At 36.9% G+C, this 13,708-nt stretch overlaps 1 protein-coding gene across 2 annotated transcripts in view; it reads left to right on the forward strand.

The window, feature by feature from the left end:
* Hpr1 (THO complex 1-like protein Hpr1) overlaps window positions 1–13,708 on the forward strand; it is a 311,940-nt gene that overhangs the window by 153,526 nt on the left and 144,706 nt on the right. For both annotated transcript variants that reach the window (XM_090391220.1, XM_090391221.1), the window contains exon 8: window positions 1,989–2,118. In XM_090391220.1, coding sequence (XP_090247346.1) covers window positions 1,989–2,118 — 130 coding nt within the window. The remainder of the gene's footprint in view (window positions 1–1,988; window positions 2,119–13,708) is intronic.

A 13,708-nucleotide genomic window follows, 5' to 3' on the forward strand; every position in this document is an offset into this window, starting at 1 on the left:
GATGCTATGACCAAATTCAAAACTCTTGATCTTAGTGTTCTCTCCACCACATCTTACCTAAGACAGTTGTCCTTCAAGAAATCCAAAAATTTAGTTCAACCATTAGTGAATGCTGCATCCTCTTTGCAGTTTATATTGAAGTCTCTCATAATGATTAATCACTTTGCACTTGCCAAATTAATTGCACATAATTAAACATTTAGTGCTCATTGCCATCTGTATTCCCTAGTCTTTAGCAACATCCCACTAAATATCATGTCTTATAAACATCTATCTCACATCATCTTTCTCTCAAAACCATTAGTGCTATCTCCACGGTGATTCTCCATCCTGAGAGGGCACAATTCATCTCTTATCATGAGTAACACTACACCACCACATTTACCTTCCCTATCCTGCAGAAATATGCTATACCCTTCAATTTCTATCCCTGGAACATCCTCCTCAGTTAACAGAATTTTACGGATACCAACAATCTTTGGAGAGACTGATTCAATCAATGCCACAAACTCATTCCCTGCATTCCTAATGCTCCTGGCATTTGTATACAGAAAAACCAGTGCATTGCCAGTATTCTTGTAGCCATTATTATTCACCTCATACTATATTGCTGAGCCAGGTAGTGTAGACCCACTCATCTCTCAAGCTGCTATCCCCACATGAAGCCATCCCTGCTATGTTCCACTTGTGCAATTCTAGTTTCTCTGCCCTGACACTCACCTGCCCAGAAAACAACATTTTCTCCAAATAAATGTCTATATCCTTCTAAATTCAAGTGTAATCCATCTCTTGCATATAGCTCCCTTCTATCCTCATGTGTACTCCATGCATCCACTATTCCAAACCTCTCTTCATACATATTCTTGCTATCATGTCATTTGTTATCACTGCTTTTCTCCTCCACTCTGCATTATCATACCAATTATCATACCGGGGCAACACCAGCACACTTATTTGTAATAATGAATTGCACTTCTTATCTGTTTTTATATATTTTTTCCCTGGCTGATATTTCTGCTGTTCATGTTCACTTCTAGATTCTTCAATTTTTTGAGCCTGCAGAACCCTACATAAAACTTTTTTTTTAAGCACATTCCTATTAAAAGTTTCATTTAAAAAAAAAAAATTATACAAAGGAAATTTTTAATTTACAGTTATGTGAAAAATATTTTAATAAAAAATCTATTGTTTTAAAAAGAAGTGCAACTTCCACTGTTTACTCATGTTATCAGTAAATAAATTTAAGAAATAATTACATTAATATTAACACCTCTACTTTGCCATAAGTGATGAGTCATGTCCCTCCCATAGCAACAATAAAGTCCATCCTCATGTATGCACATAGTTTTGGCAGATAGTATTTTCCCCAATTCATGGAAGATTTTGTTTTCAGAAACCACATCTAATACAAGTTATGTCTGCCTTCTCTCAGAAACCTATCCAGATTTTCACAGAACTATCTAAAAAAACACTGATCTACATGGTCTTCCAGATGTGGATATGTTATCTGCTATGCGTCATTATTAGCATATATTCCAAATTTTATTTCATTGCAGTTGTACATATGGCATGGAACACGCTGTAGAAAGATCATGTTATTTGTGAAGCCAAAAATGGAAGTCATTTACATGATGTGGGTTTTTCATAACTAATTAAAATATGGTGGTGTTAAAAAATTTATGCAGTTGGTTCACAAAGATGGACCCTTTCTATGACATGTTCCATGACCTTACAGGCCACCCTATATTTAACTGTTTTTCAGATATTTGTGCAATGCAGTTAAAATTGAAATATCATTTCATCCATCCATCAAATCTTTAAAAAGCCTTTCAAGTGAGTTGAAATAGTATGGCTTGCTGTTGATTGTATGATTTGCTTGCTTAATCCTCAAACTTTGACTTATATTTAAATATTACCATGATAATTAATATTTTTTCCCCTGAATATTATTAACTATTATTTTATGGATTGTTTTTAACTCTTCAAAGGATTAAACATCATTAGTGAATTCAATCTCGACAATATCACACTGTTTAGTTCTAAAGATGATGCAATTACTGATACAGTTATTGACAAAGATGAGTCAATGGAAGAAGGAGAAATGGATGATACAGTCTGGTAAGAATTAGTAGAAATTTTTTTTTTTGGTCAAACATGTTATATTTTAATACCTTGAATGCTAATTGTGAACATAAAACTCTCAACTTAAATGGAGCTGATTTTTAAACCACTATAACTAATCATCAAACTCCTGCCATGTACCCTAAAGGGATGTACAGGATATGAAGTTCTGAATGAAACTGAAACTGTATTAATTTATATTTTCTTCAGAACTTAACATGCATCTTACATTTTGGCATATACTGATATATCAGATGGATAAAATTGCTTGTAAATTACCAGCAACAATAATAAATTAAGAGTCTATTTATTTGTCCATAGTGTTGTAATGTATTTACTGTGAATAGTCCATTGTTTAAACTTTGCTAAAATTTTATAAGTAAATCGGATTAATTACCGATTGCCAGGAGCAAAACATGTATGCCAAGTACACGTGCTCGGTGGAAGGAGAGCCCCCCCTCCACCGAAGAGCATGTTAGGGGAGATTATGGCGCAGCTGTTGGAAGATGTAAGGTGACGTGAGCAAAGAGGGAGAAATTTAATGATGTAGTAAGGATGTGTTGGGCACGGGATTTAAAAAGCAAAGCAGTGCCAGCTCAGGGCTTTTTTCTGTCGTCCTCTTTGCTTGCCGATGTTCGTCCTCATTCTTTGGAAGGATCGTGGAAGCAGAAAGCATGGGAGAATGCTGAGGACTCCTTGAGAGATCGTCGGTTAAGGAATTGCCCAGCAGAGATGAGTTCCTGATTACCGCAGAGACAGCTAAGCCATGCTGACTTTGCTAAAATTTTATAACTATTTTGTATGTGGCTGGGAAAAGACTAATCGGATTAAGTACCGATAGCAAGGAGCAAAACACGTACGCCAAGTACACGTGCTCGGTGGAAGGAGAGCATGTCCCTCCCCCACACACACACCGAAGAGCATGCTAGGGGAGATTATGGCGCAGTTGTTGGGAGATGTAAGGTGACGTGAGCAAAGAGGGAGAAATTTAATGACGTAGTAAGGAAGTGTTGTGTGGGGGGGGATTTAAAATGCAAAGCAGCACCAGCTCAGGCCTTTTTTTGTCGTCCTCTTTGCTTGCTGATGTTCGTCCCCATTCCTTGGAAGGATCGTGGAAACAGAAAGCATGGGAGAATGCCGAGGACTCATTGAGAGATTGCTGGCTAAGGAATTGCCCAGCAGAGCTGAGTTCCTGATTACTGCAGAGACAGCTAAGCCATGCTGAGGCAGGTGACCAGTGAACGGCGAGCACCTGCCTTCGTCGCCGGAAATATATCCAGTCCAGACCATTCAGAGGGGTAATGCTGACCAAGCAGAACGGAAGGCGGACCTGGTGTTGATGTTATACCGTGATATGTGTGATGTTCTAATAGTTCCCCAGCAATTGGTAAAGTAGAAACTTTAATCTGTTTAGTGAATGTATAAAAGAAGAAAGACTGTGATTATTAGTTGGACATTAAGCTTAGAGGGTTGTGAATTTTATGCAAGGACTTTAGAGATATAGTTTAAGAGGGCAGTGTAACTCTGAGACATGAATGAAGAAATTAGGGCTAAGTTTTAATGTCAATGAATGAATTACCTTTAGTATTGTGGAGTTTAAGTTTAAACTGTCCCTGCGGTTAGCCTAGTGGCTTTGCATTTCGCAACCATATGCCTGGGGAAGGAGTGTCCCAGGTTCGATTCCAGTCGTAGAAGTGAGGAATTTGAGGATCTTCCTCAGGCATAGCCAAGTTAGCCGGTCTTGGGCATGGTCAGTAGGGGTTTTTTCTGCCAGTTTATCTGGCGTTTTTCATCTCGCAAGCAGGCAAACCAGCCCAGTGAGCATATGCCTCTACAGTCAAAAATATATCCCCCCCACAAACGGCAGACCAGGCGACAGGTCGGTTGGGAGTAGTACTAACAAGAAGTCGCATCTAAGTAACATGCGGACCCTGCATAGGAAGCGGGAAAATGCGTAGTGAAAGAAGAAGAAGATTGTGGAGTTTAAACTCATGATTTACCTTTGATAGAATCTTTTAATTGAACTGATACTTATACATGCTAAGAAAGAGTAAGAAAGGTTAGATAATTATGTTTTCATTGAGATTGATATTGAAGCAAGCATGTGCCAATGACTAGAGTGTAATTAAATGTTTTCTTTAGATTCAATAGTTGACTTGCCTGATTTTATTTTCTATTGCACTGCTCACAAATAATCGAACCACAGCGGGAGGTAATTTATAGGGAGGCTACGACTGCAAACTAAGTTAGAGATAGATGAGGTTTGAACTCCTTCATATAGTTCAAGAAATTAAAGACAGTGTGCTATGCTTAGTTCTGGTTCTTTGATTTTTCTTTGTTCAAAAATCTAGGATTCAGGGTGGCACGGTATAATAGAAATTTTCTCTGAATCCGAAGATAGAACCACTACCAGCAAAGAAACAAAGGAATCCCCATTATCAATTGGAAATCTCTTTGTCTTCTGCCCATGTGCAATATCCTTAAAGTTGTTACCGGCCCAAAGTAAATGTTAAGACTGCATAAATTAAGGAGTTAATGAAGTATAATTAAGGTTCTAACAGAAAGATTTGAATTAAGGAATTATTAACGATAAAGACACGAAGTAAATTATATGAGCAAAATAAGAATTATAAGGAAAGTGAGGCCATAACAATAGTACTACATGAAAAATTTACATCATTACTAACTTCCTATCTACAATTTTCCACCAAATCAGTCTGTTACTTGTTAAGACTCCAACATTATCACATCTTATATTTCTATCGTCTAAAGCATTTTGTACCGTATCAATCCACCTATATCTTGGTCTTCCTCTGGGTCGTTTTCCTGCCAACCTGGCAGAGAACACTTGTTTTGCTAATCTTTCCTCGCCCATTCTATTTGAGTAATCATACCACCTGAGATTAGCTCTGCTAACACATTCCTGGATGCTGACAATGTCAAGTTCTTTCCTAATATCCTCGTTTTTAATATGATATTGCCATTGATGCCATCTGTTCATGCCCCTAATCTTTCTCAGGACTCTCATATCTGTGGTCACTAGTGTTTGGTCAAGTGTTTACCTTCTGACCCAGCCCTCAGATCCATAAGTTAAAACTGGTTTGAACACTGTCTTGAATACAGCTAATTTAGTGTTTTGACTAATTTCTCTCTTATTCCATATGAATTTATTCAATTGACTTCCTACCGTACCAGCTTTGTTGATTCTGTTGTCTATTTCTATATTTAATTTACCATATTCACTAAAAATTGTGCCTAAGTAGCTGAAATGTTTTACTTGTTCCACAGGTTCTCCATTCACAACGCAGTTGACAATTTCAACGATTCTGCCTATTTTCATTGTCTTCGTCTTTTTATTGCTGACCTTCATACCACATCTATTACAACAGTTATTCAGTTTAGTCAGAGAATCTTGCAGACTTGTAGTGGATTTATTTAGAAGTATGCATCGTCCGCATAAAGCAAAGAGATGACATTAATATCTCCAATTTTGATATCATATTTAATACCACTTTCTTTCATAATGTGATCCATATTGATAATGAATAACAGAGGGGATAATGTACATCCTTGTCTCACACTATATTTAATATTAAACCATCGTCCTGTACTTCCTTCAATTCTAACTGCTGACTTAAAACTCAAATAAAGACTAAATATTGCTTGATAAACCGCGCGGTTAGCCTAGTGGCTTTGCGCTTCGCAACCATATGCCTGGGGAAGGAGTGTCTCAGGTTCGATTCCCGTTGTAGACATGAGGAATTTGAGGATCTTCCTCAGGCATAGCCAAGTTAGCCGATCTTGGGCACGGTCAGTAGGGTTTTTTCCGACAGTTTATCTGGCGTTTTTCATCCCGCAAACAGGCAAACCGGCCCCGTGAACATACGCCTCTACAGTCAAAAATATATCCCCCCAGTGGCAGACCAGGCAACGGGTCAGTTGGGAGTAGTACTAACAAGAAGTCACATCTAAAGTAACACGCTGACTCTGCATAGGAAGCGGGAATAACGCGTAGAAGAAGAAGAAGAAGATTGCTTGATATAATGCCCCATTGACACCATATAACTGCAGCATATTGAATAGCTTCTCTCTTGGCACCTTGTCATACGACTTTTCCAGATCGACAAAACTTAAATACAGGTCTTTGTTATATTCCCATGCTTTCTCAACTATTTGTCGTAAAGTGAAGATCTGATCCTGACAGCCTCTATTTGGCCTGAATCCAGCTTGTTATTCGCCAAGTGTTTCTTCCACAATTCTTCTCAACCGTTTCTCAAGTATACTTGCATAAATCTTGCCAGGAACACTCAGTAGGGAAATACCTCTGTAATTTTCACATTCCGTTTTTATTTCCCTTTTTATATATGGGTAGTATGAGAGCTCTACTTCAATCATCGGGAATTCGTCCTTCTGTCCAGACTTTCTGAACTATGCAGTGCAGCCAGTGTAAGACTTTTATTCCACCATACTTCAGCATTTCTGGTCGAATATCATCTACTCCTGCTGCCTTTCCACATTTCAAGCCTTTGACGGCTTTTTCTACTTCAAGTTTGGATATGTATTCCTGACTGTATGCCTGTTGAGTGTTTTTTACCTTTGTACTATCACTGCTTGTTTCATTTCGCAATTTTTCGAAGTAATTACTCCATACTTCAAGGATATCTTTATCTCCCATTTTCATGTCACCTTTATTATCTCTAACTCCTTTTAAAGTACTCTTTCCTCCATTCCTAAGCTTCTTCAACAACCTCCAGAATATTTTGCCACCTTCCTGATATTTATTTTCTATGTTCTTGCCAAAGTCCTCCCATGACTTTTGTTTAGCTAGTTTTACACAGTGTTTAGCTTTCTTACATTTGTCTCTGTATTCTCTAATAGCACAAGCTGACTTATTTGCCAGGAACTTTTGATATGCTTTCTACTTTTCCTTCACTGCCTCTTTAACTTCCTGTATCCACCATGCAGTTCTGATTCTTCTATCCTTGCAGACAACCTCACCACATGCCTCTCTGGCTGAATCAGTCGGTGTTTTCTTCAAGGCTTGCCTCTGAATCTCCAAGGTTTCGTTACTGTTCTCAAACTCCTTCATTTTTTCTTCAATAATCTTTGTGTATTTAAATGGGCAAAAGATAATGGATGTCAGTTCAATGTGGAAAAGTGTAAAGTCATGCATTTTGGGATTAAAAGATTACCAGCTGTGTACTACATTGATGGAAAGGTACTCCAAGAGATTGATGAGGCTAGGGACTTACGGGTGTTGGTAGATAGGGAGATGAAGTTCAGAAGACACATTGCTAAGGTGTCCAAGATTGCACATAGGATTACTTTGGTTGTTGAGGAACACACTGACATCCAGAGATAAAGAGGTTATTATTCCCCTTTATAAAGCGTTGATACCTCCACATTTGGATTACTGTGCTCAGGTCTGGTCACGTGGATTCCTTCGAGATGAGGAGGCTGTGGAGAGGGTTCAGAGAAGAGTAACCAAGTTGGTGAGTGATGTAAAAAATGCTCATTGAGAGCTTGTGGATTGCAGAGATTGGTTGATAGGCAAAGAACAGGGGATATGATAGAAACATTTAAATTACTGAAAGGTTTTTATAGGATTGATGCAGGGGAAATGTTTTAGCTGTGTGACAGTAATGGAAGAACAAGAAGTCATCCCTGGAAATTAAAGAAGAGTGTGGTTAACAAAGGTGTCAGAACAAGGTTTTTTGCCTGGATGGTGGTGAATGAGTGGAATTCATTGCCTGACTTCGTTGTGAGCTCTTCGTCTGTAAATGAATTCAAGAAGAGATATGACAGATATTGTTTTGCTAGTTTGGGTCTCCCGCGATGAGTCTACTGACTCCATGGAGATACCTGTAATAATAATATTTTAGTCTACGGTTCACACCTGAGAGCTGCTCAACTTTTATTCGCTTTAAAACTTTCTTACATGTTATTCTTTTCAATATGAAATTCAATTTTATCCATCTCAAGACTAAATAGTGATCGCTTCTAATTTCAAATCCTCTGTACAGTCTGGTGTCCTGCACCAGTGAGAAAACATCACTACCAACAATAACATAGTCAATGAGACTTTTCTTATTCCTTGCCTCTTCTCTCCATTTGAATTTGTGCACATTTTTATGTTGGAACATGGTGTTAGTAATAACCAGTCCATGTCCTGTGCAGAAATCCAACAGGTATTTGCCATTATTATTTGCTTTGCTGTTTTCTCCAAATTTTCCCAGAATATTTTTGTATGTCTCACAATCATTTCCTGCTCTGCTATTTAGAACCCCAACAAGGACTAACTTTTCCCTTTTCATTGTGTCAGTTGCTTTCTCTAAAGCCTGAAAAAATTCCTCCACTTCTACCTTAGTAGAACCTTTGGGACCATATGCACAAATAAGTGTCATTGTCCAATTCCCCATTCTGATATTTGCCCACATTACTCTACTTGAGACTGCCTGCCATTCAAGAAGATTAGCCTTGTATTTAGTGTTGAATACTATGGCTACTTCTTCTTTTCCTTGTCATTACCAGAATATAAGATTTTCTATTTAGTGCTCCAAAAGATCTAACCAGTTTTTGTCTTTTTTGTTTCAGTAACCCCTATTATGTCGATCTGGTACTTATCTAATTCCTCAGCTAGTTCCATTTCCTTGCCATTCAGGCTTCTTATGTTGATAATACTGATCTTTAACTCTGGTGATGCTGAGTTGGGGCGTGTTTTCAGATTTGTTCCGGTAGCTGACTTTTTGCTGTTCACCCTGATTCCCTGGCAAAAACAACGGGGGCTTGTTTAACTGGGCGACGCTCCATCCGGAATGAAATTTTGTCACGTTGTACCATCATTTTGTATTTTGGTTTAAGCCAATAAGAATATAATTTGGTCGGCTAAATCCCAAATTGCCAGCCCATCCTCGTTCGTTCAGTATCCAGGTACCCAACGGGGTGTACCACGAGAAGGTGAGGATTGGGCATTAGGTCAGGTGTCCTGATCGGTTCTCCACATTCCTTTAAAGGCTATGTGGAGGTCTCCTCTCAGTTATAATGCTTTGACCCTTAAGCACCCCTGTATAATTAATGTATATTCTCATTTTTTATTTGATCATTTTGACTTGATTAGAACAAGAAAATCAATAAACATAAAATGTTAAGTTCTTTTATTTCCTTGTTTCTTTTCTTCGTGTGTTTTTATAATGCATACCAATGTTTTTTTTTTTTTTTTTTTTTTTTTTTTTTATGTATAATCATGTATACTGTATTATCTTGTGATTAAGATAAATTTGGGATCTTCAGCAAGCTCTGTAGAAATGGCCTTTAATAATCCAAAAGTAATGGAAACAGTTGTTAATATTATTAGAATATAAAAGACTTAGAAGCTGTGAAAAAAAAAAAGCCTACATCAATATGAAAAACTGTTACATAGTATGAGATGTTTAATGAAAAGTAATTCTCTTATTTTCTATATGATATCTTTCCTGTATCCACAATAACTCTACATTTCCCAAACTTTTAAGTAATAGGGGTGGATGCTCTTTATCAAAGAATATTTGTATATGTTATTAGAAATTAACACATTAACAGTGTATTTAATGAGCAGTGAGTCACATAGCAATTTGATCATAATATTTAACATTTGTGTAGTTTTTGGCAGTAAAAGCTACTGTCAAAAACCACAAATAGTTTTGATTTATTTCTGGATTACAATTAACAAGGAGATACTTTAGTGTTTGTTGAGTAAGCAGTAAGCATTGTGCAGTGAGTTGTGTAATAATTCATAAATTCTAATGACATTCAAACACTGTGAGTGAAGAGTGCTTTTTTATGAACTGAATAATTAATGTAGAAAAAAATTGTTATAATAATATATAACATTATTAATAAATATTGTTGATATATAATTGTCTAAGTGGTTAGCATATTTGCTCTCTAACCAACAGGCTTTTTGTTCAAATCCTATTGTGGGCATGGGCATTTGTTACTTTCTTTAGGTGGAAGATAAATTTAATTGCTCAGTTTGAAACCACCACTCTGTTTATTAAATACCTGAAGTAGCTCGATAAAGTTCCGTTGATCTCTAGGGTAGGTCTTCTGGATTGTAAAAATATAAAAATTCAAAAAAAAATAAAAATAAATCCTTAGCCTGCCCGCAGTACAAATATACTATTAGTTAACAGCAAAAAACCTTTCATGGCTGGGAGCTACATAACAAAGGGAAAAAAAATCTTCTTTTTGGAGTAAAATTTGAAAATAGGTGTTTTCAAATTTTACAATAATGTTAAAAGCATGCACTGGACCCAAGAGTAGTGCTTCCCTATGTACTTAACCTTCTGGAACAACCTATTTCTAGAAGTATAGTATAAAATTAATCATGGAATTGAAAAATGAAGAATTTAAAACATTTATTTCCTTTCAAGAAAAGCATTTATTTTTGCTCAAATATTGTCAACACTATGCAATGTACCATTTATCTGACCTTGTTGGGAAAGTGATTTTCTGTTTGACTATTTGAAGGATCATTAAATTGAAGGTATGCTTTGTAAGATATAGGGAAGCACTACTCTTGGGACCAGTGCATGCTTTTCACATTATTGTGAAATTAAATTATAATCGCTAAAGATTTTTGTTTTAAAAAAAAAAAAGTAGTAAATAACATTTTCGGCATAATGATTTTCTGGCAAGCAAACCAAAAAGACAGCCATTAGAAAATTCCTGAACAAACTAAACAAATACGGTAGTTTAACTTGCTATAATTAGAGAGCATATTGCTAAAGCAGCCAGTTTAGCTCACAGGGTTACTTGTTTATTGAAGAACACACTAACAAGCAGAGATAAAGGAGGTATTATTCCTCAGCCTATCCTCCCTATAAGGATAGATTGAGGTTTTGTCGATTACAAACATTAGTTGATATGTGAAGGGGGAGTGTGATAGAAACATTTAAGTTACTTAAAGGATTTTATAGGATTGATACAGGGGAAATGTTTCAGCACTTGGTTAGAGGGAACAGAATAAGTGGTCATCCCTGGAAGTTGGGTAAGAGTGTGGTTATCAAGGGCATGAGGATTAGATTTTTTGCTTGGAGAGTGGTGAATGAATGGAATGGGTTGCCTAGTCATTTGTAAGTGCTTTGTCTGTTAATGGTTTCAAAGAGAGATACAATAGCTATTGTACCTCTCTTTGAGGTAATAATAATCATATTCAGTGTGTTTCTAATGGAAAGCTGTTGTTTTCCTGAATTGTGTATAACTTACTTCCTTTCAATCAAATGGAGGATTCTAACCCCCTTCTCAACCAAATAAATAAATAAAAATTACATTAAGCAGATAATGGTGCCCAGTCTGCTATAAAAATTTCACTAAACTCATAAGCTAGCTTCCAAAGCGTTATGACAAAATAATAAATTATGGTCAATGAATGTCAGTAGTATCAAGTTATTAGGTTAAAATTCCCCAACGTTCACTTTTTTGTATGTATGTGGTATTTTCTAGGTTTTGCTATCATATCAGGCAACTAGTTATAGTATTCTCTCTCTCTCTCTCCCCTCTTCCCAAGCTCTCTGTATAAACAAACTTTTTTAACAATCCACTTTTATAAAAGTACCATGCCACTTCAAATTGGAAAACTAAACTTCTTTGAAACCTAGTTATTCATTTCATAGTGAAGAATTTTTGGAGACAGAAGCATACGTGTTGGAGTAATTACTTATAATTACTCCACGTTTCGACCTCTGTATCGAGGTCATCATCAGGAAAACATATACGAGGTGGTATCAAAAAGTTTCGAGACTAAGTTTGTAACACACCAACAGATGGCAGCACAAGGCTGCACGCACAGTCACAGGGAGCACCTACCTTCATAAATCAGTGTGCCAAAAGACATCGTCCTGTGTACACGGGAGCTGTGCAACCGATGCTATTCTGACCACTTGTGTTACCTCATCTGCAATTTCATCATGGACAGCAAGTTAGAAAAAAAAAGTGAAATTCTGCGTGAAACTGGACAAATCTGCCACAGGATCATTACCGAAGGAACGTTGTTCACAGTGGAAGAGCCCATCATCTCCATGACCGAAAAAGGCGAGGCAGGTCCGCAGCTCGACCAAGTGCATGTTCATCGTCTTGTTCGACATTTGCAATTTTGTGCATTGAGAATTCATCCTCAGGGGCCAGACCGTCAGCAGTAAGTTCTACTGCCAGGTTTTAAGGCATCTGAGGGAGGACATTCAGTGAAAGCGACCGGATCTGTGGTGCGCGAAAAACTCGATGCTTCATGATGACAATGCACCCTGTCACTGAGCTTTCCTTACATGTGAGTTTCTTTCCAGAAACAACATGATCTCACTATCGCACCCACCCTACTCGCCAGATTTGGCTCCTGCAGACTTCGCCCTCTTCCTGAAGATGAAGATCCAGCTCAAAGGTCGCCGTTTTGACATCATTGCATAGATCCAGCGTGAATCGCAGAAGGTGCTTGACATGCTTCAAAAAGAAGATTTCTAGGACACATTCCAGAAGTGGAAAGAACACTGGGAGCTCTGTATTGATATGCAATGGAACTATTTTGAAGGTGATAGTGTGTAAACGTAGATAAAGTAATTTATCGTAAACAGAGCTAGTCTCAACTTTTTGATACCACCTCGTATATGCACATGACATAAGCTACATGACAACACTACACAAAAGTAAGATAAATGAATATGCTTTGTTAATAGTTTACCCTAGCCTGACCTCTGCTGAAAAAATAATAAATAAAATATATACAAAAATATAGTTCTCTTATATTAAGGTTTTCTTGTGTTGGGGGTTCTGTCATCATGTTCTGGATGCTAGATAGGTTGCAGATGACTCCTCCAGATTCTTGGAATTACTAATCCATCATTCTTGTTTAGATTTGGATGATGTTTCAGCATCTCATAAGCTTTTTTGAATTTTTTTTCAAACCAGGTTTTGATGCAGTAGGGACTTGGTGCCTTTCTGGTTGATTTTGTGAGTTTGAAGTGCATGATCTGACAGGTGTTTTACCATAGTGGAGGAATTTAATGTGGCCTTTATGTTCATCTTTTCTTGTTGGGATGGTGTGCCCTGTTTCCCCCGTGTCAGATGGGTAGGTTGCAAGTGCACTGAATTCTCTAAATCCTGGGTGTATTTACTTAGCTCATCCAAAGCTAAGTATACTTCTTAATTTTGTGGGAGTTATGTAATGTTCTATCTATTTTTTCTGATATTCCCTTAATGTATGGTATAGCATTTAATAATACATTATTCTATTATTAAATGCCTGATAACATAGAAGTGGCGAGGAAATGAATTTAATTACTTAGAACAATGTATATGACTTATTAACAGCAATCATATAATGTTATGTACATTTTAGCAAAATGGTTCTGAAATCAAAAGTTAATTGCCCTCCATATGCTTACTTGTGGTTCCAAATGAGTAAATCATTTCTAGAAAAAACGTTTTGTTTCCATGCATTTTAAAACATATACAGTCTGCTGATTGATGAAGTAATTGTAAATACAAATTTCCTGTAGACAGTTAACAAAAATGAAACTATGTTAAGAAACGGGATTTTTTTTTTTTTTTTTTAAGT

Source organism: Typopeltis vanoorti, chromosome 4 (genome assembly GCF_054136105.1).
Source record: "Typopeltis vanoorti isolate ZY-2024b chromosome 4, IOZ_Tvanoo_1.0, whole genome shotgun sequence".
NCBI lineage: Eukaryota > Metazoa > Arthropoda > Arachnida > Uropygi > Thelyphonidae > Typopeltis > Typopeltis vanoorti.